Source organism: Chiloscyllium punctatum, chromosome 43, assembly GCF_047496795.1.
Source record: "Chiloscyllium punctatum isolate Juve2018m chromosome 43, sChiPun1.3, whole genome shotgun sequence".
Taxonomy (NCBI): domain Eukaryota; kingdom Metazoa; phylum Chordata; class Chondrichthyes; order Orectolobiformes; family Hemiscylliidae; genus Chiloscyllium; species Chiloscyllium punctatum.
In genome coordinates, this window is record NC_092781.1 from 33847111 (window position 1) to 33868379 (window position 21269).

Here is a 21269-nt window from a genome sequence, read left to right on the forward strand (position 1 = left end):
TTTTGGTCAGAGAGAAGAAAGTTGAGAGGTGACTTAATTGAGACATAAGAGATAATCAGAAAGGTAGACAGGATGGAGACTGACAGACTTTATTCCTCAAATGGCTAGCACGACGGGACATCTTTAAATTGTGGGGCTGGAGGTATAGGACGAATGTGAGAGGTAGTTTTTTTTTTCCTGAGAGAGTATAAAGTCTGTGGAACGCACTACTTGCAACAGCAGCTGACCAGCCAGGCTTAAGGGCATTTAAACGGTCATTTGGAAAACGTACGGATGAATTTGTTATTGTGTAATGTAGATGTGCTTTACTTTTGTTGCAGAGGTCGGTGCAACGAGGGCCGAAGGGTCCGTGCTGTGCTGTAATTTTCTATGTGTTATGTCCATTATCACGGAGACTGGGTTTGCTTTTTGGGGTGACCTGTCAGATAATAGGACATGGATGGCATGGATCGAATGGTGACTAGGAGACCTTTTTCCCAGGGGGGAGGGGTCAGTTACTCAGGGAAACATGCGGAGCGGGCGTGCATTTTAAAAGAGGCAAGCATGTCACACAAATTGATGAGTGCCGAGAGTGCTTTCTAACAGAGTTGGTGGAAGCAGACACAAGGGCAGTATTCAAGACGTACCTGGTCGAAAACAAGAATAGGAACGGAGGTTGAGAGTCATGGTTCCTCTAAGTGAAGACAATTCATTGGTAACGGGCAATATGTGTCAACACAGGCTTGGAGGACCGATAGGCCTATTGCTGTGTAGTAACAGTCGTTACTCTTTGTTCTATTTTAGCCAATGACATCATATTTCATAACTTGCATAAATCTTCCAATTTGCTATTCTTCTCCTTTTTGCGAATTTCCCTATTTGCTGATTTCCATCAGCGAAAACAATTCCTGAACCGCAATGATATTGCCACTATTGTACCCATTATCACTGAAGTAGCTATATTTAAAACGTTCAGATCTAATCATTCAGATCCAGGTGAATGTTCGACTTTAATCTCATTTGCCTTCTGAGTAATTGTTCCTTCAGTGATCAAGGTAATTCCTTCCCTTTACTTCTTGATTATGAATCTTTTTGTTTTGTTGTTTTTAACATGAAACTGGATATTTGTTCAAATTCCCTGCTACTTTCGTCCTTTGTATTATTCATGGGCAAACCACATCATCGAAATAATCAATATTTCAGCTAGCTTCTTCCTTTAAATAAGTATTAAAATCCTTGCATTCACTTTCTATTTTTTTATTTGTCATTAGCATTCATATTCTTGTTCTCTTCATCAATATTTGTCATTTGTCAGTTTCTACTTTTTTAATCTCCTAATCGATGTTTGCACAGATGATGATCAATTTCTTTAGACGAGGCGTGAATTTGATATTTAGCAATAAATAGTGTATTCTTCTCTTACAATCTACATCATTCAATAGTTCCTTGATAAGAATACCTAAATGTTCCCTAAACAGTATCCCACTATTTATCCAGTCTCTTACCTCACCTTTTTTTTCCATCACCCACTGTGGTAAACGCTGTCATCATCTTCTTGTGCTTGATCTTCTTTCAGTTTCAGGCACTCACTTGATATCCAAGATTTTCAATTTTACATTACATATGAATTTCCGGAAAGCTGTGACCACCTTTGTTGAACGAATCATTTATTGTATGATTATTGATGATCCTGTCTCTTTTCATACATACCAGGACGAAAATAGTTTGTTCTCCAGTTGATTCTAGAACGTATTCTTCGAAGAAATCTTATAAGTACACCCCATGAATTCAACCGCAACGCTGTATTTATCAATTTGATTCATCCAATCAACGTGAATTTTAAAATTGTAATGACTAATTTGGTACCTTTCTTACAAAGTCCCACAATTCCTTGGTTTGCGCTCTCCATCTACGCTCTTAAGAAACACAGGAATAAGACCTACCAGAGACTTATTTTCCTTTCTCATCACCACACATATTCATCACAAAACCATTTCTCACTATTTCACTGACATCCGATGGTTTTAAACATGAAACAGTGCAGCAAATAAACTAGCCCTTCAGACCACCATGGTTGCACCTACCATGATGCCCTTCTAATTTAATCTAATCTGATTTCATATGTTCTGTGACCCTCCATATCTTGCCTGTTCATGTGTCTGCCTAAATTTCTCTTCATGTCGATCTTGCATCTTCTTCTAGCACCTCAACTGGCAGCATTTTCCATGCATGTACCAGCCTCTGTGCAAAAAAAAACAACAAATGGTTGCATCTCGTTTCAACTTTCCCTTTTCACATTGAAGCCTATCAAACGAGCTGGCCAAATTCCCTCCGACTTGGTCGTTGACTTCGTGAACATGAAGGATTCTTGAACACTCAGTTGAATGGTCCCTTCCGTGACCATTTTGGAACCACACCTCCGAAACTACTTTCATGTCATACCCATTGTTTTGTGACTTTTTACAGCAACATTTTAAAAATGCTGCACACATTCAATTTCAGAATTCTATCATTAATTCTATCTTTTTACTGAGGCCATACGAGTTTTTTAAGTTAGATTTTTTTTCCTGTATCTTTCCATTTTGATTGCATTGGTTCAATTTCTTCCTTTCCTTTCAACTCGCGATTTACATGTTGTGTTCAATTTTTTTTTGCAATGTCTAAAGTGACAGAAGATAACGATATAATATGTCCACCTGTTCTTTATTTCCTGTTGCTAATCCTACAGTCATGCCCTCTAAGGATTCATTGCTCAATGTAAGGTTGAATGCAATGAAATCATTACGACATGAGCTGTTGAATGATTAAACCTGTGGACCGTGAGTCAAATAACTTTCATTCCACGAAGGCAATTTATGGAAAAGTATGATTTCATTTTACCGTGTACTTTCCAATAATTGGTTTTAAATTTGAAACGTCATTAATTTGATCAATCTAGTGCTGGAATATTCCAATCCACTGACGATGCCTCATGAAGGTGAATTACATTAAACTTTCAGCATTGGATGAATTGTTGGAATTTTCTTGTTTGTATTATTTGTACAATTTATATTGTTCCTTCTCTGAATAAGGAAGCAGCTAACTTGAAAATTACAAAACTCCCTGTCTAAAGCCCACTGTTTTTGCCTATTAGATTGTCCATCATGAACTTCTGGCTCTTTCTGGGCAGTGTGGCGGTATCTATTCTGGCTGCAGCCTCAACAGGCATACTTGATTCGAAATTGGATGAAGACTGGAAAAATTGGAAATCACAACATGGGAACCAGTACACCAAGGTAAAAGGAGAGTCTGTAATGTTAAGCTCGCTTAGAATAGGAATGGTCTGCACACAATTGGCAGAGATTGAGAATATGTAGTTGCAGTCAACGAGAGGTATCTGTTGAGTGAAGTGACATTGAGAAAATATTGATCTTGAAATTCAATGGGCATTCTCCAAGTTTCTAACTTCATGAGAGAACTGACCAAACACAAAGTGAATCAGGAGCGACTTAGTGTATCTTAATTTACTCGGATCCCGTTGCAGTCCTGTTGAATTTCCTACAAATAGCACAAACCTGCCTCTCGAAGATTAAGATCCATTCTTGGTGTCGAAGAGGCAATTATAAGTGGGGAACTTGGAGACAGAGGGATGGGGAAGCCATCTGATCATCCCAAGCGGCCCATTCAATGAATCGTCTCTTTGCCAACACCTACTTTACTATGCTGGCAGCTTAAGACAGGTCTCTCACACAACAGATTAAGAAGGTTTATTGCCCATGTATTGGCCTCAGTATTTTCGCAAGGACGTGGCTTATTGAATTTCCTGCCTGCCACTGGCTTAATCTTACTTCAGACAGGGACAGGTGGTAGTGGAGAGAACGTATCCATTGTTAACGTCATTCATGACGGTCGATTAAACTATCCTGTTGTTCAGCTATTTGATTCTTAATATACTTTCAGCATGAATCTCTAGACTGGCCACTCGACAGGTTTTGCTATGGGTGCGTTATTTTGAGTGGGGTGAGGGGAACCTGATTAATAATTTTCTGATCTGGGTGGGAGGATGGACCCTGACAGCAAAATGTTATTTCAAGTTTCACAAGCGGATTTTTAATGCTTCTGTATAATTTTATAAATGAAAGATGCTGGAGCCTGATTATATTAATCTCTTTATTCAGGATGAGGAGAGTTACAGGAGAATGATATGGGAGGACAACATGAGATACATCGAACAACACAACATCGAACATTCATTGGGAAAACGCACATCTAAAGTGGGAATGAACAAATTTGGAGCTCTGGTGTGTGCAGGATGTATCGTCTGGAATCTATTTGATGGTGGTCATTGTGAAATTGTGAAGCTTTATAATTGTGAAGTTATATTCAGCTACAGGAGGAGCACTTGGACATTTGGTCCACCAAGCTGACTCACCCATTCAGTGCACTTAATGATTGATCTCCCTTTACTCCAAATTGGTGATTACTTCCTTCTCATTCCAGGTTTCCCTAACTCGTAACTCCTCTAGAAATCAAAATCACCTCTCTCAAATTTGAATACATTCAATGACTCAAGTCTCCATTTCTCTCTGCGGAAGAGAACTCTAATGACTAACAATCCCCTGATTCGACAATGTCTGCTTACTTGCACGATCAGATTCTGCACAACTAAATTGCACTAAACAACACTGGCTGGCTTGAGCTTTCTCTATGGATGGCAGTCACACAATGGATACACCTCTATGTTGTTGAGTCTTCATAGATGCTGTCCATTATGATGTCTGGACGCCGGAGTTGCATTCTGTACTGTGGAGGCTGCTCCCTTCGGCTACAATATTCTTCTTGGGACTGCTCGATCTCTGGCTCCGCCCTACCTTACACTGTTAAACTTTATCCCAAAGCAGTTAAACTAACCTGCTTTCCAAACAAATTGATGTACATGATCCTGCTCTCTGTATTATTGCTCCTCAGGACAGTTGGTCATTTCCCCTGTTCTTGGCATCTCAAACAAATGTAACTAATGACATCAGCATTACACCAGCATCCTATGAATTGAAAAGAAATTAATTAAATTGAATTGGATTGAATTGAACTGAGCTGAACTGAACTGAACTGAACTAAATTGAATTGAATTGAATCGAATTGAAATCAATGTGACGTGTACTGAGGCACAGTGAAAAGCTTTTTAATGCGAGCAATACAGGCAGATCACAGAGTTGAGTCGCATAGATAAGTACGTAATAGCGACAATATCTACACCAGGTTCTGTTCTCACCTTTCCCATCAAGAAAATCATCCTCTCACCATTCGTCCTGTCAATCTCCTTCCAATCTTATTTCTTTCAGTATGATCAGCAGTCATTCTCCTCATCTTTGTTATGGAGTAGGCCCAGTCTGTCAAAGTGTTTCTCTTGTGATAACCCTTTTCTTCGTAGGAATAGTTTTGATTAACCTGCTTCAAATTTCCTTCCAATTATTTCTCCGTAACGAGTGAAATCAATGCTAATCACAGTGCCCCCTGTGTCGTCTGACTGAATTTGTCCAATCGCAACAAGACTTCCCCACTTTAATGCTGTCTTTGTTCCGCATTAAAGGCAAATATTTCTTTTGCCTCTTTAATAACTCGCTGGACAAATATTAATGATTGAACAAAGAAACAAAACTTTTTTTAACCAAAGGAAAGCCGATAGATTGTGTGCATTTGCAATTTTAAAAGACATGTCATGCAGTGCCACATCAGCTGTTGCTAAACAAAGTAATAGCTTATGGTTTAGTGCGTGACATATAGGCAATCGGAGAGGATTTATTCGCTAAACAAGAAACAGAGACTGGGATGATGGAAAGTGAAGACAGAAATAACCCGATTTTTCTTCTGGGATGGAGGGGAACAACTGCACCAAAAATTGTCTAGCGAGTAAAGACCAACCAGGCTGGGACTTTACTGAATGGGGTTTATAAGAATGACAGGTAATCCCTTTGAAATTTACATGTTCTTACTGGGTTTTACAGGGTGAGTGCACAGATGATGTTGACGCGAATGACAGAGGCTCGGACTTGACATCATCGAATCACAATAGATGGACAGCATTTTGAAATCGAGATGAGGATGAATTCCTTCTCTCTGAGCCCTGAATGTCTTGGCAGGAAGATAGGATAGTGAAGAAAGCGTTTGTTATTCTCACCTATATTTGTCATGTTATTGAAAAGAGCTGTTGGGAGGTCATGTTGCTGTTGTAGAGGACATTGGTTAGGCCACTGTTGGTATATTGGGTGCAAGTCTGGTCTCATTCCACTCAGAAAGATGTTGCGAAACTTGAAAGGTTTCAGAAACGATTTACAAGTATTTTGGCAGGACTGGAGTATTTGAGCGATAGGGAGAGGCTGAACAAGTTGAGGTTGTGTTCTCTGAAGCGTCGGAGGGTAAGGAGTGACCTTATACAGGTTTACAAAATTATGAGGTGCATGCATAAGATAATTAGACAAAGTATTTCTTTTCCCGGGGATCGCGAATCCAGAAGTAGAGGGCATAGGTTAAGGGTGAGAAGGAAATGATGTAAAAGAGACCTAAGGGCCAACGCTTTCACACAGTGTGTGGTACGTGGATGGATCAAGCTTCCAGAGCACGTGGTGGAGGTTGGCACAATTGCAACATTTGAAGGGCATTTGCAATGGGTACATGAATAGGAAGTATTTGGAGGGATATGGGTTAGGTTCTGGCAGATGGGACTAGATTGGGTTGGGATATCTGATCAGCATGGACGGGTTGGACCGAACGGTCTGTTTCCATACTGTACAGCTCTATGACACTAGGACTCTCTGTATGCCTAATCTGAGAGAGATTCCTAAGCGGTAGGGGAATCAAGGGTCACAATCAAAATGAAGGAACGGCAACATGGGCAATTTTGGGTCAATCATAATGGAATGATGGAGCAAGGTGGAGGGGCCACTAGTCTACTCATGTTGCTATTTGCTATGTTCTTATGGGGGAGGAAACAATTGCGCAAACTGAGTAAGACAGCTGAAATGCCTGTCAACGGCATTGAGAGGAGTCCTTAGGTAAGGAAAAACGAAGATGTTACAAACACCCCACTGGGTGGTGACTCCGATGAACATGCAGTACAGGTGGAGAACCTGGGATATGGAATGGAATCTTTGCAGATCGCAGGGTGTGAGGAGACGTAGTTCAACGTAACTGTGGTAGACAGTAAATAGTCTAGCCCTTAAATGGAAACACTAAAATCAAGAAAGGAAAGGAAGATTTTCAGAGATTCCAGGTGAAGTTGGGAGAAGGGTGGGAATTCGAAGTAAAATTGATTACTATTTCTAATTCTGGGTGAGAGTAGGAAGCAACAATCAATGGGTCAGAGACAGAACTTTGACAGGGGTCAGGACTGGAACAAGGCATGCTCCATATAGCCTGCAAAAAGGCATGCGCACCTGGGACTTTTGAATGTACCTTGGGCCCCGCTTATTACTCAGAGGAATGGACATGTTCATTCCCCTTTCAAACCGACATGTATCCCTTCCTACCCACTGAAAAGAGACACCAGATGACTCACTACCAGTCTTGAAGCTGAGTTGGAGAGGCAGACATCCACATTTCCTGATGATACGATATTTGATTATAGATAACATCACATTTGGCCCTTTTATAACCATTCCAATCCAGTATCTTCATGAAAATTAACAATCTGAATTTCGCATCTAAATCTAATGGTCCAAGGGCCATGAGGCCAACTCAAGACCAACGTGTTATCCGGAAATCAGATCAGGCCGATGATGGAATTTGAAATCCTCCTGATTGGGAAGGTTCGTCTCAAACACCAATAAACCCCACCAATCTGAGTTGACTTAACCTATCCTTCCATGATGAAATTGAGCTATCAGGTTTTAATGATCAGAGACGATTATCGAAGTGATTCTTGCAAAATGAAACACATCTAGAAAGCTCCTGCCACTTTAGTTATTGAATGATCGAGCAGAGATATTTGAGCTGCTAGAGGCTTCTCACACAGCTTTATACTGGATTGGTACGAAATGGATGGCCACTTATTTGCCTGCTGCTCAGTCAAAGATTATACACGAGTAACGGATGCCTTCATTGCTTTCCCCGCACTTCATGCTAAAGTCAGCGAATATGTAGAATGTAGCTCTCTTACGTTATTGACACTTCTACATAATCACCACTAAAAGTCAATCATTTCACCAATGTGTTTGACTTTTCAGACTAATGAAGAGTTCAATAAGCTCATGAATGGACATCGCCGAATCGAAGCTGTTAACATGACTGAAATTGAAGCTGATGAAAGAGATGAAAGTAGTGAATCTGAGGAAATTCCCATTGAATTGAGAACGGCATCTGTTGACTGGCGAAGAGAAGGTTTAGTTACTCCAGTGAAAAACCAGGTAAAAATCAGAAAAAGCTCTCAAGATTATTAAGTGCAGACATTAATTTCTCAACAGGATTGGACGTTATGATCAGCTTGTAGGAATTGTTAGGAAAGGCTTCGTTTTAGTCGATCATTTTTAACCGAAATTGCTTCTCCTGTTTTCTTGTTGCATTTGTTTCCTGGTATTGATTATGGTCAGGCAAGGGAGCATGGTATATGTATCAATGGTAATGTTCATGCTTTTACTCATAATATCTCGAGAAATCTTACCGCAAAAACAAATTCAATGTTTAGATCAAATTGTAAAATTGAAGTCTACCAGTACAATTCCGATGTAATAAATATAAGTTCAGATGTAAATTGGCACAACTCAACAATGGTAATGTTGCGAGCTGCAGTGCCAAGCTTCCTTGTGATACCATGTCCAGTCTTATTCAAAGAATATTCGATCATATTCTCGACACCCCAAATTTTAAAACCACATTCACTTCTGTTGGGCCTTGTACCTCTCTCAATCATTCTCTCCAACTGGACAAGGCTGATCGACAGGAGGGGAGAGCCTGCTGGTAAGTAATGAAATATTGTGTACAAATGGGAGTTATAAACGATCGGATTATACTGTAATTCACGAAGTGTCAGTTGCATTGTATGTTTCGGAGGGAAAACACCATGAGGCTCAGTGAGATTTCTCACTATCATTATCAAAAGCATCTCGGTAGCTACGTCAATGCAGCTATAACATTCCACATATCCACTCCGAGTCTAATCTTCCCACACATTCTTCCCGGAGCAATTCAATAGATTCCTGATTTGTGTCCGATATCCTGGGAGCTGACCCATCATGAAAAAGCTGCTGTGAACCAAAATGAGCACGAGCATGGTAACCTTGCCCTGCTCAGATAGGAATGTTTTCGAACAGCCAGAGAATGGTACAGAAAAACAACCAACATGCCATCAGAATGCTATGTGTCAGAATTGCTGTGACAACCCACCTTCCCCCTCCGACTCACTTTATCCCAGCCCCAGCACCCCCACCTACCCAGAATCATGCTGTCACTGACGTCTTCCTCATCTTCAAAACCAACATCGCATTGGCATTGCCAATTCACTACCGCGGAATACCTCCCGTCATGTACCAACACCAACGGCCATGCCAAACTTAAATCTCTCTCTCAATCCTTCCCTTTCTGTCATTCCAGGAGATGAGAGAACACTGGTGCACAGAAAGCTCTTGGATTGGTGAAGAGGTGTCTGACACCAGATTCCTCAGCCTGTGAGGAGTGAATCCTGTTTCTCACAAGAAAACATGATACACCCACATTCTACTAAGCGAGTAAATACCACTCATCACTGCTTTGTTAGCATTCTGTCAGTCTCATTAATTCTCAGTGTGTCTTTGCAATAGCCCCAGAAACTTCTGTCTTTCGTGTTCTGTCGGTTCCATCAGCATTTATTCTAGCTCTTCAGGGAAAGAAGACAACTCCTCGTTCTCTGAACATGAAAGTATTGCAGCCTCAGAGGAAATATCAGTAAGGCTCCGTCCAGCACACACCACCAGCTCCCTGGGAATGTGAGATATTGAGGATGTGGGAGCACAGTCTGGTAAGCACCTCACTGTGTCCTTTCCCACAGCACTCGGAGGGCTGCCAGCGACCCGGTACGGGCAGAAGAGACCGTGGTGTCGGCAAACATCTACATGTACAAGGGAGCAGCAGTTGCAGCAGACAGGAATGTACACTTGAAAGACGCCAGGGATGCAGATACACTGCGGGGACCCAGATTCCCAATCAAATGAATCAGCTAACCTCCAAGGATAGTTTGGGAGTTGCCATGGAGAAGCAGGCCCAGCACCCTCAGCGTTTGCTGGCCATGGTCACTAAGCTGTACCCCATCGCCAACTGCTCCACAGGCCTGTAGTAGAGGTGCCACTTTCTAATCACAAGTTTTAGGGACAGTGCCCTGCTGGAGGAGGAAGCACACACAGGTCACTCCGAAGACCCAGACTCAAGATATCATAAAAGAGGCTGAGCCTCCACCTCCAAACTGCTGCCCAGTTCTGCTCAGCATTGTCAGTGCTCCCTCACGCCCGCCAGGCAAAAATGCTGCGAGGCTGACTGAACAAACCATTGCACGGCTCACAGGCTGCAACAATGAGTCCGATCCTTCATGCCCAACTCAGAAACTGGTATTCATTATTTCTGAGACAATGAAGGAAAAGGATGTTTAGTGACAAGCGTGACAAACCTCGTACGTTATTTGCTCCTTTTCGATAAGTGGTATCAGCTTGTCCTTCCACTTGGCTGTTTCTCTCTCTGTGGAGAGAAGCCTTAATGAAACTGCACCACCATGATGCCTAATGGCATGGTCACATAGGATCAATGTGTGTACTGAGAGCCTGGTGTCGGATGTGGAAGGAAGAGGAGCAAGGTTTGCAGAGGTAAGGTTGTGCTGCTAACACTGTCACACCTCATCCGACAACTTTATGGAATCCCTTCCCATCTAAGATTCATTTTATTCACCATTGCACATAGTGTTATCACCTATCTTCGAATACAACTGCAATCTCCCAGACCTCTCAATGTACAGCCCTCAGAGGTGAAGAAATGCAAACTCTTCTTCCTGTGACAACAGTTCCCTATCCCCGAATTGGTCACTTTGTAGCCAAAGGATTGTTGAAACCAAGTCTCTGGATTGCAGACTCAAGGACAACTCCCCGCCCCAGCAGCAGACTATGGTCGATCCCCGGACGGGGGACCAGCAAATGTCAGATGCCAAAGTTCATCCGCAAAGCCCATACAACTGGAGCCTGTGCATCAAGCCCTGAGATGCTATTTGGTCTGATCGAACATCATGGTCGTTTGTAACCAATCGGAAACAGCTTTCATCCTGTCCCTCTCGGAGAGCCATGCCATGTTCCCTTGATAGTTTATGCATGTCGTGAATTTGTCAAGAGAGGAAATTGAATAATGAGACTAGTTTTGCTATTAAGAAGACTTTTCATAATCAAATAATCCTCTTACAAGTCAATGCTTCAAGTTGTTGGTCACTGCTGGAGAAATCAGATCAGTCCTCCTGGGAATAACCCTAACGACGCTGCTTGGCCCAAACACTGTCCCCGCCAGGCAACGCAGCTCCAGTGTGGTCCATCTAGTGGAAAATTCTCCGACATCTTCAAAATCTCTCTTCTACAAGCTGATGTCCCAATCTGCTTCAAGAAGACCACCATCATCTTCGTAAGTGAGGAAACAAAACTCATGCATTGTTCCTTAATGAATACAGACCAGTGACCTGAGCACAATAATCATGAAGTGCCTCGAAAAGCTGGTGAGGGTCCACATCAATTCCATTCTCCCTGCCTGCCTCAGTCACTTAAAATTTGCCAATTAAAGTAACAGGTCCACAGTGGGTGAAATATCTCTCGCCCTGCACCCCTTGAACATCTGGACAAGGACACTTTTATCAGACTCCTGCTCATTGACAACGCCTCTGCCTTCAACACTCTTATCCTCTCCGCATTGAACACAAAACCCTGTGACATTGGTCATGATTCTATCCTCTGCAACTGTATCTGCAGCTGTCTGACCCACAGATACCAATCACTGAAGATCGGCAACTGCACCTTCTCCCGAATAACCTTCACCAATTGCGTCCCCCAATAATGAGTGCTCAACCAGTTACTGTACTCCCTTTACACCCACGATTTCCGAAAGAACACCATCTGTACATTCACTGACGACAACATTGTAGCAGGAGGGAAATTTGACAACGATGAATGACAAGTCAGAAGGAAGATAGAGGGAACCATTGACGTGGTGCAATGAGAATACTTTCTCTCTCTCTCTCGCAATTTCGGTAAAATTAAAGAACACATAATTGACTTCAGATTGAAAGGAGAACAATACGCTTCCATCTACATCAATGGGAATAAGGTTGAGAGAATTGAAAATATCAAATTTCCTAGACTGACCATAATGGACAAACTTTCCGGAACATACCATGTGTTTGTGCCGTTGGAAAATATACAACAATGCCTCTTCTTCCTCAGAGAGCTCGGATATTTTGGCATGTGCACAAGGACCCTCACTATCTTCGACAGTTGCACCTTTGAGCGCATACTGTCTGGGTCCGGAAGGCCAGGTGTGGCAACTGCGAAGCTCAGGTTCATAACAAACTTCTGAAGGTAGTGTGCGAGTCCCAGACCATCATGGAATCGAATACTCTATCTATGAAGTCTACTTACACATCTCGCTGCCATAAAACGGCAGGCAACATCATCAAGGACCTATCTCACCCCGGTAGTGTACTCCTTACATGCATTCCGTCAGGTAGAAGATACTGAAGCTTCAACACATCCACCAGCAGGTGCAGGAACAGCATTTCCCCAGCTGTTATTAGACGGTGATGAGACTCTCTAGCTCAAATCATACTGATCTCCCTGACATTGAATTTCCCCTGTGCCCACTCTCTACAATGCACCATTTGTCCAAGTCTTTTTTGATCTCATCATCCTCGCATACTATCATGTGCCTCTATTGCTCATAAACAAAGGGCCTCAATTTTGTTCGCAACACCTTACAATACATATATCAAATCAAATCCGAACCCAGGCACACCTGAACAAACATTTAGACTAAGAGCATTAGTGTGAGACTGTGTTCCAAATGAATGTAGATGCAAACTGGCTATCGTTTTTCGATCAATATGATTTAATGTGGTTATATTTCTGTCAACACTAGGGTCAATGTCGTTCTTCCGGGGCTTTCAGTGCAACTGGTGGCATAGAAGGACAGTGGGCAAAAAAGCATGGAAACCTGGTTTCTCTCAGTGAACAGAATCTGATTGATTGTCAGGGATCAAAACTTGGATGCTATAGTGGATCCGCAGTGAAATGCTTTAATTACGTGATTGACTTTCAAGGCATCAACTCTGAGGAAACGTACCCTTACATAGGAAAGGTAAATCCCCAAGACTTCTCGTAAGATTGTGGTAGAGTTGGGGTTCATTCTCATTTCGTTTTATTTCATTTCTTCGGTCCTGTCTGTGTTCACTTGTAAGTTTTCTTGGAGTTTATTTCAATTACCTCTTGGTGAAGAGCAACGAAACCTGTGAGTGTGTCGAGCAGCATGGACTCACAACGGAAATAGGCGAGAGAGTTTGGTTTCCTGATGGTTCCTATCCTGACGCCAATTCATGGCTGCTCAGATGGTGATGAGTCTAGGTCCCTGGCAGTGTCCATATCCAGTACAGTTTCGTGCAGGCAGCAGATGAGCTGTTTTTGTTCAAGGCAATGTCTGTACCAATCTTAGATTCACAAAATTAGCTGTGCAGGTGAGTCTGGGATTTTGGCAGCACCTGCATCCAGCACAGATGCATGGAGGTGGGGTGCAAATGGGTACGTTTTCTGTCAGTGTCTGTATCCAGCAGAGGTTAATGGAGGCAGAGCGGAGGTGAGACTTGTTGCCTGTCAGTGTCTGTATCCAGCACAGATTCATGGAGATGGGGCGAAGGTGAGTTTGGGTACCTGTTGTGCATTTCGCCATCACAGATTCATGGAGGCAGCAATGGAGCTTAGGCCCAGTACAAGATCCGGCAGCACTGCAGTGACGGTATTATTCAACGATGTCGAAATCAGCCTCGTGGTAACAATAGAATAGTGTTTGGACAAATGTCGTGCCGAGCAGCATCAGTGCCAACTACTTTGCTGAGGTCCATCAAGGCCTCCTTTTGACCAAGGCATCAGCGGAGTCAAGATGCTGCCAAAGATTGGGCGACTTCCATTCCGACGGTGATAGAGGAGGGGACACATGCCTGACCAGCATGTCAATGATGGAGCACTTAGCAAGGACTATGAAGTTGGACGTTCTCTTTATATCTCCATATCTTTCTCTTTTATATTGTATGTTGTGATTTTAAATGTTTTTTTGAGATGGTGCTGCAGCGTGGCAACACGAGACAACACATTTCACTGTATGTGCCAAGAATATGCACGTGACAGTAAATAACTCAAATGAAAATCCTTAGGTGCTTTTCAAAAGCACGGACTTTTTATAACATCCATGGTGTTAGACCGTCGAATGCAGCGCTTTTCAAATGGGAGCTGCCATCCTGGATCTCTGTCAATCGTTCCCTGAGTATCTGCCCTTAGGTTTCTGAAAGTGTCACTGTACAAGCAGCATTAAGGAGGCTGAGAGAATATAATCTTTCAGCACTCCCAGTCATCTCAACCTTATCTTGGAAAGCTCTCCTACATCTTGACACAACACCACGTACCCTCAGACAATGGGTCTGAGGAGTTAAGAATACTTCCATTTCTGCGAATTAATGCTCACCATTCCCACAGTTCAAAGATGTGGTGGTTAGGGGGATTGTCTATGTTAAGCTAACCACAGTGCGCAGGGAATTATAGGTTAGGTGTGTAAGCCATGGGAGACGCAGGGTTACAGGGATAAGGTAAGGCCGAATGGGCATTTTCTACAGTCTGGGGATTCTATGATACTGTGAGTTAGCATGTGGATGTGACATTCAGCTGAATCAACGGAACATTCAGCATGTTCTGTCCTTCAGACGGGGATGTGCGCCATCCACTATAACATTTAACATCATAACACAGCGATGGACAGGTCTGAAGAGTCAGGAATAAAGGTAACTATTTTAGTCTGTCTCCTTCTCCCATGTACCCCATTGGGCTGGTCAGTCCCTCTAATATAACCTGCAATTTTACATGAAAAGGAGCAACATACGTTTGGAGTGTGAGCTATAAGAAGCTATAAACGTTTGATGAGAAATCTTCGAATTATGTACTCATGTCGTTGGTAGATCTGTGTGTAAATATGGTCCTTTGTTAAGAGAGGCGTTTACTCTTTAGGAATGTCATTACCGTGCAACTTGCTGGGTTGACATTTAGCATACTGTGGTGTAATTAAGAAACTTGACTTGAATCGATACTAAGGAGACGTTTTTGCGTAAGTTGTTTTACGATTGATGTTCTTCCTCCAGAAGCCGTTGTTGTCTGTCTACACGTCACAATTGTCCCAAGTATTGGATTTGATTGGGATCAGCCTCTTGCGTGCAAATCCCAGCTCTTTGTCTCAGTGTAACACAGTTTCACCTTGTTCTTCAGTTCATTCTTCAAGTCCTTACCCCAGTTCTTGCACACTCTCATGTCTGGACTCATTGTTGATGACTTGTGCGTGATTATCCAGGACAGCAGTTGCTTTTGTTTTGAGTTTGTGTCAACACTGTTTAATTGTTCCTGTGGTAGGCTGAGGCCACGCTGTCTTTAAGTTCATTGTCTGCCCACGCACTCTGCTCTCCAAAATATAGCGTTTCATTGCCCAACCAAACAACTGAATGAAAGAAACACTCTCTTCATATGACAGGCGTACATGATCTGGTGACTGGGCATCACTCTAATCTAAACCTATTCTCTGGCTATGTTTTATGGATCTGATGGCCTCTCACTCACTGGCTGGCGAGTCAACATTAACAGAGTCTCCTCTTTTCATGAAACCCCAGTATAGGTATTGTCACTCAGGCACTGAGCTGGGCAAGAGAAGGGATTTGGACAAATGACAGCGCCAAGCAGTGGTCATTACCAGCCAGAGGCCAGTGGCCCTGCTCGACAGGAAAGCAGTAACATTTAGTACAACAACAACCTGAGGGCTGGTATTGATCTTGGATAACAGACCAGCAGTAAGTGATTGAGTGAGAGGAGGGGAGGTGATGATCACAACACAGCTTTGTGGAGGACAGCTGGTTGGGGGCATGAAATAGCCTTGGCGGGATGGATTTGGAAAACGCCAAGTGTTTTGCACACGTACATTAGGAATAAGAGAATGATCTGAGAGAGCGTAAGCTGGATCCAAGCCAGTGGAGGGAACTTAAGCACTAAGCGTGGCGAGATAGCGAAGGAGCAAAATGAGTTTTTTGCTATTGTATTCATCAGAGAGAGGGAGCTTGATGTTAGAGAGAATACTGGGGAAGAGCTTAAAAGGCTTGAGCAGATTGATGTTGTTAAGAATGTGGATATGGTGGAAATTCTGGAAAACATGAGTATGATTCAATCTCGAGGGCCGGTTCAGATATATCCAAATTTCCCACGAGAAGTGAGGAATAAGATTGCTGCACCTCTGGCAATGATCTTTGAATTCAGTCTCTCCATAGGAGTTCTTCATGTTTGGAGGAAGGCATATATTGTACTTCACTTCAGGGAAGTAACTAAGGAAAAAAAACCTGGAAATTATTGTCTGGGTAGGTTTACGTCAGTGGTCAGCAAGGTACTGAAAAATGTTCGCAGATATTTTATTTTGGATCGTTTGGATAAAGATTTTTGATTAAGGATTGTTGTTTTTTTATATAAATGGCTTGGCTAAAGAAGTGGAAGGTAAACAGAGACGTTTACCCAGGAAAAAGGCTGTCAGGAGAGGTCATACGTTTATGGTCACTGGAGAAAGTAAAGGGAAAATATCAGAGGTAGTTTATTTCCGCAAAGAGTTTTTGATTCGTGGACTGCACTGCTAGCTTTGGTAGTAAAGTTAGAGACATGAAGAACATTTAAGCGACTGCTGGTCAAGCACATGCACGGCAGCAATTGGAGAGTTGTGTATTTAGGTTGATCTTAAATTAAGATAAATGTTTGGCACAACATTGGGGTCCGAAAGGCCTGCACTGTGCTGCACTGTTCAGTGTTCTTTGTTTTGACACTGAGGAGGTTTGACACCATCCAGGTCATTCACTCCATTTGTCTGACATCAAAGCCACAAATATTAATTCCCTTCAATGTCATCACAAAGTGATAGCAGTATGTACAATCCAAAAGCTACACATGTGAAGTTGACCGATGGACTGTAGACAGAACCTTCCAAACCGAAGGCCACTTCCACCAATGATACAGTTAACACCAGTCCCTGCAACATCCCCTCAAACCACTCACCATCCCGGCTTAGAAATGTATTGTCATTCCTTCACCAACTTTGGGTCGAAGACCTTGAACTCCCTCTTGAACAGAATAGTACCGAGCAAAAATTCTGCAAATGTTCTGGAAGGCAGCTCATCACACATTCTTCAAGCCAAGTTTGAATGAAAGCTGGCAAGTCTGCCACAACTACATTTTAATCTATTTTGGAATTAAATCTGGGTGGCAAACCGTCCTCCAACACACACACACCGTTTTCGATATCACTCCCAGTATCAATCTCACCCCAGAGTTGGCATCATGTTCTGCACTGTGTCCTGAAACTGAAGTAACTGCAACATTGGTGACAAGTAATTGAAAATTACTGACCAGAATCTTCACTCCATCAGAGAGGATCAAATTCACCACATTTATAATTTTCCAATTTTCGGTTAAACACAGGCATCGAGACCATACTTTAGACAATCAATATACTCCATCATTTCCAACATGCAGAAATTTACAGATAGGCTGAGGGTTGCAGGTGTATAATTCCTTGGAAGTGGAGCCGAGGATAGATAGGATGGTGAAGGAGGCACTTGGCACATATTGAAAATATTGACAAGGATGTTGCTGGGATTGGGTTTCAGTTATCGGGAGAGACTGATTAGGTTGAGGCTTCTCTCCAAGCAGAGGAACATTATCAAGGTTTATAAAATCCTGAAATACATGGATCGGGTGAAGAGCAGAATATTTTAGCCATGGGATCAGAGTCCAAACCTGGAGAGCAGGGCCTCAAGATGAAAGGGGAAATATTTGAATAGGTATTCAGACTAATAGTAATTAGTTGCAATCTAATTACTCTAATGATGTAATTATTGATGATTTTGGGAAACGTTTATCTGCATGTGAAGACTTTAATGCACTACTGTATCATCACAAGTTTCAGATAAGTCGACTGAAAACTACGAAGAGGCTCAACTCTTTCGAATGTAGTTTCAGTATGAGCTAGCTAGATGGTGAGCTTGATTGGGATATTGAGTTGTCAAGGCAAAGTACATTTTTTTTATTTTCTCACATTTCATTTCATCTGTAATACCATTGCTTGGTCTCAGTGTAGAATGTTTCGAATACATTGAGCAATAAATCTTAAGCTTGACACAAGAAAACCCTAAAAATGATCTGAGTTGTAACTGTCTAGCGCCGAGGATCATGTATGTATGGAATGACCTGCTTGAAGAAGTGGCGGGGGCTGGTACAATTACAAAATTAAAAAGGTACAGAATGGATATATGGATTGGAAGCGTTCAGGGCCAAGTGGACGCAAATGGGATTAGAATACGTCAGGATGTGTGATTGGCGTGGACGAGTTAGTACAAACGGGTGGTTTTCGTGCTAAGTCGCGCAAAATGTGTCTTTTTCTAAACAAATAGTGAACAAATATCGCACAGGTTTGGGAAAATAAATTGGCTGCCAAAGTCGGAATGCAGAAAAGTGTCAAGCAAAGAAAAAATAGCTATTATTATGATCTTAATGAGTATTCATTTTGAACATTTTATTTAAAATTTAGATTGGACCCTACTGCAGATTTAATCCAGATAAAATTGCTGCGAAAATCACTGACTACAAATGGGTTTGGGGAGGCGAGGCAGCATTGGAGCAAGCAGTGAGAGAGATAGGACCGATGTCTGTTGTGATTAATGCAAGTCTGAAATCCTTTCAACATTATAAAGGAGGTAAGTCGCAGAGCACTGGATAATGTCTTTGAATCAGATTATCGACTGTTCAAGAAAAGGTATTAGAAATCATACATCTACAGACACTTTTACTGTCACTATTTTGGTATTAATATTACTGCAAAGTTCACCATGGACCATGACCCTTACCCTTGTTCCTCCCTGCACTCCTTCCGTGTTACATGCCGTCCAGTTCTGTCAGATATCATCGAGTTAAAGCGAGACTATGCTACAAGGTGAACTCATGAATGGTAATGAGAAATGGACCTGCTCCCATTCGGAGTGATGCAAATAGCTCAAAACGTTGTGCTGTAGCTAAGAGAACTGGCAGTGAGGTGTAACTGTCCTGATGTGCTGCTGAGTACCTGCACATGTCAGCGTTTTATTAATTGTAAACTGAAGACGCTACACTCACTGTATCTGGATTAAGAGGAAGGGCGAGACCTTCGACGTGAAATCTCTTGGCCTCCTTCTGAGAGTCTTTCACTCTCTCCTCCACCTCTTCTCTCAGCAGCTGTTTCTATTCTGTTCTTCATCTCCTCTCGTGTGGCAACTCGAGATGACTTGCAAAGACGGTGGTCTGAACAGGGAGGTGGACGCCTGCACAGCTTCCTTCTGATGATGACACAGGTCGTCTCCATGTGCAGGACTATTCCCTATTGACTCCATCAACATTTCAAATCACAAAGCACTTCTACTGTACAACCCACAATTGGAGACAAACCCGAAAAATACTGAATGCAGAGTGGAGCTCCTTCATTACCCCAGGTGTAGGATTTTGGAAGTTAACAGAATGTGTTAACACACATGGCAGCAGACCAATATTTCACACGGTCAGATACCATGGTCAGTGTCTTCTGCAAATGTCTGGTAAATTATTTCCACTCTGAAAATAATCTCAGCATGATACTATATCAATCATTGAAAGAAAAACAACAGCAAAAAGTATAAAAAAATGGACGAATGTAATCAAGGTCGGACCTTCAAGAGGAAAACAGATAATCTGTGATTGGGTGGAACAAGGAAATTAAATAAGAAAAGCGATGGTGGTCCAGTGCCAACAGGAATGGAAAGGAGACAATTAAAGAAAGTAAAGAAATGTATGCAGAAAGTTTCAGGGCCTGAAGGAGTATTATTTTTTTTAAAAAGACCTCGGGGCCGGCGTGCATAATTCCATGATTTTGGAGTCACATGTCGACAGGGTAGTGGAAGCAGCATTCGTCGGTGCATTGAGTATATGCTTTGGGATGTCATGTTCCAGCTGCACAGGACATTGGTAAGGCCAGTTTTAGAATTTTATGTTAAAGTCTGGACTTTCTGCTATAAGAAAGATTTTGTTAAATTTGAAAGGATCCAGAAAATATTTACAAGGACTTAGCAAGGGTTGAAGTATTTGAGGGATAGAGTGAGGCTGAATTGAGTCCTGTTAAGAGTTTTGCTGGAGAAGCATAGCAGGTCAGGCAGAATTTGAAGAGGAGGAAAATCAAGTTTCGGGCAAAAGCCCTTCCTGATGAAGTCGATTTTCCTCCCTCCTCAGATCCTGCCTGACCTGCTGTGCATCTCCAGCATAAGTCAAATCTGGACTCTGATCTCCAGCATCTGCAGTCCTCACTTTCGCCCGAGGCTGAGAAGGCTGCAGCCTTGTTCGCTGGTACGACAGAGACTGAAGGGTGAGCTTTTGGAGGTTCATAAACAATAATGGGTATGGGACGAATAAAGAGGATGGGAGTCCAAAACTAGAGACCGTACATTTAAGGTGAGAAGGAAAAGTTTTAAACGTTATCTGAGGAACAATGTTTTCACACAGAGCATGGTACGTGTCTGGAATGAAATACCAGAGGAAGTGGTGGAGAGTGAGAGAAATACAACATTAGAAAAGGCATCTGGATGGGTAGATGTATAGGAATGGTTTACAGGGATATTGGCCAAGTGCTGGAAAATAGGACTAGATTGGTTGAGGATATGGACGATTTCGATCGAAGGATCGAAGCATTTCTACGCTATAAAAGTCTATGACACTGAAGGATGTGCCGAGAGGAAGTGAGAATGGCAGAGGCGATGTCATTGGGAAACATTGATTAAAGTCAACAGACGTAATGGTGCAGAGTGAGGACGATCAATTTGAAGACAGTTCGTAAAAACAGACATGTCAGTGTTCATTAATCAAAGCTAACTTAACACTTATTAAATGTTTCACAGATAAACCATTTAATATGTGTCTCCTTACAGGAGTTTACTATGATGAAAATTGCAATGGATATGTAAGCCACGAAGTGCTGGTGGTTGGTTTCGGAAT

At 42.3% G+C, this 21269-nt stretch overlaps 1 protein-coding gene across 1 annotated transcript; it reads left to right on the forward strand.

The window, feature by feature from the left end:
• The first annotated feature begins 3114 nt into the window (after positions 1–3114).
• LOC140466540 (procathepsin L-like) lies at positions 3115–13323 on the forward strand. The gene is made up of 4 exons (XM_072562013.1): positions 3115–3254; positions 4137–4259; positions 8181–8360; positions 13081–13323. Exons 1-4 carry the CDS (start codon positions 3123–3125, stop codon positions 13321–13323), a joined length of 678 nt encoding a protein of 225 aa, XP_072418114.1. The 5' UTR covers positions 3115–3122.
• The last annotated feature ends 7946 nt before the right edge of the window (positions 13324–21269 follow it).

What these genes read in the sequence shown, in the direction of transcription:
- LOC140466540 (XM_072562013.1), top strand. Translation starts at nt 3,123, where the DNA reads ATGAACTTCTGGCTCTTTCTGGGCAGTGTGGCGGTATCTATTCTGGCT. An exon ending in ATGGGAACCAGTACACCAAG is followed by an intron (nt 3,255 to 4,136) that starts GTAAAAGGAGAG and finishes CTCTTTATTCAG; the next exon opens with GATGAGGAGAGTTACAGGAG. An exon ending in TGAACAAATTTGGAGCTCTG is followed by an intron (nt 4,260 to 8,180) that starts GTGTGTGCAGGA and finishes TTGACTTTTCAG; the next exon opens with ACTAATGAAGAGTTCAATAA.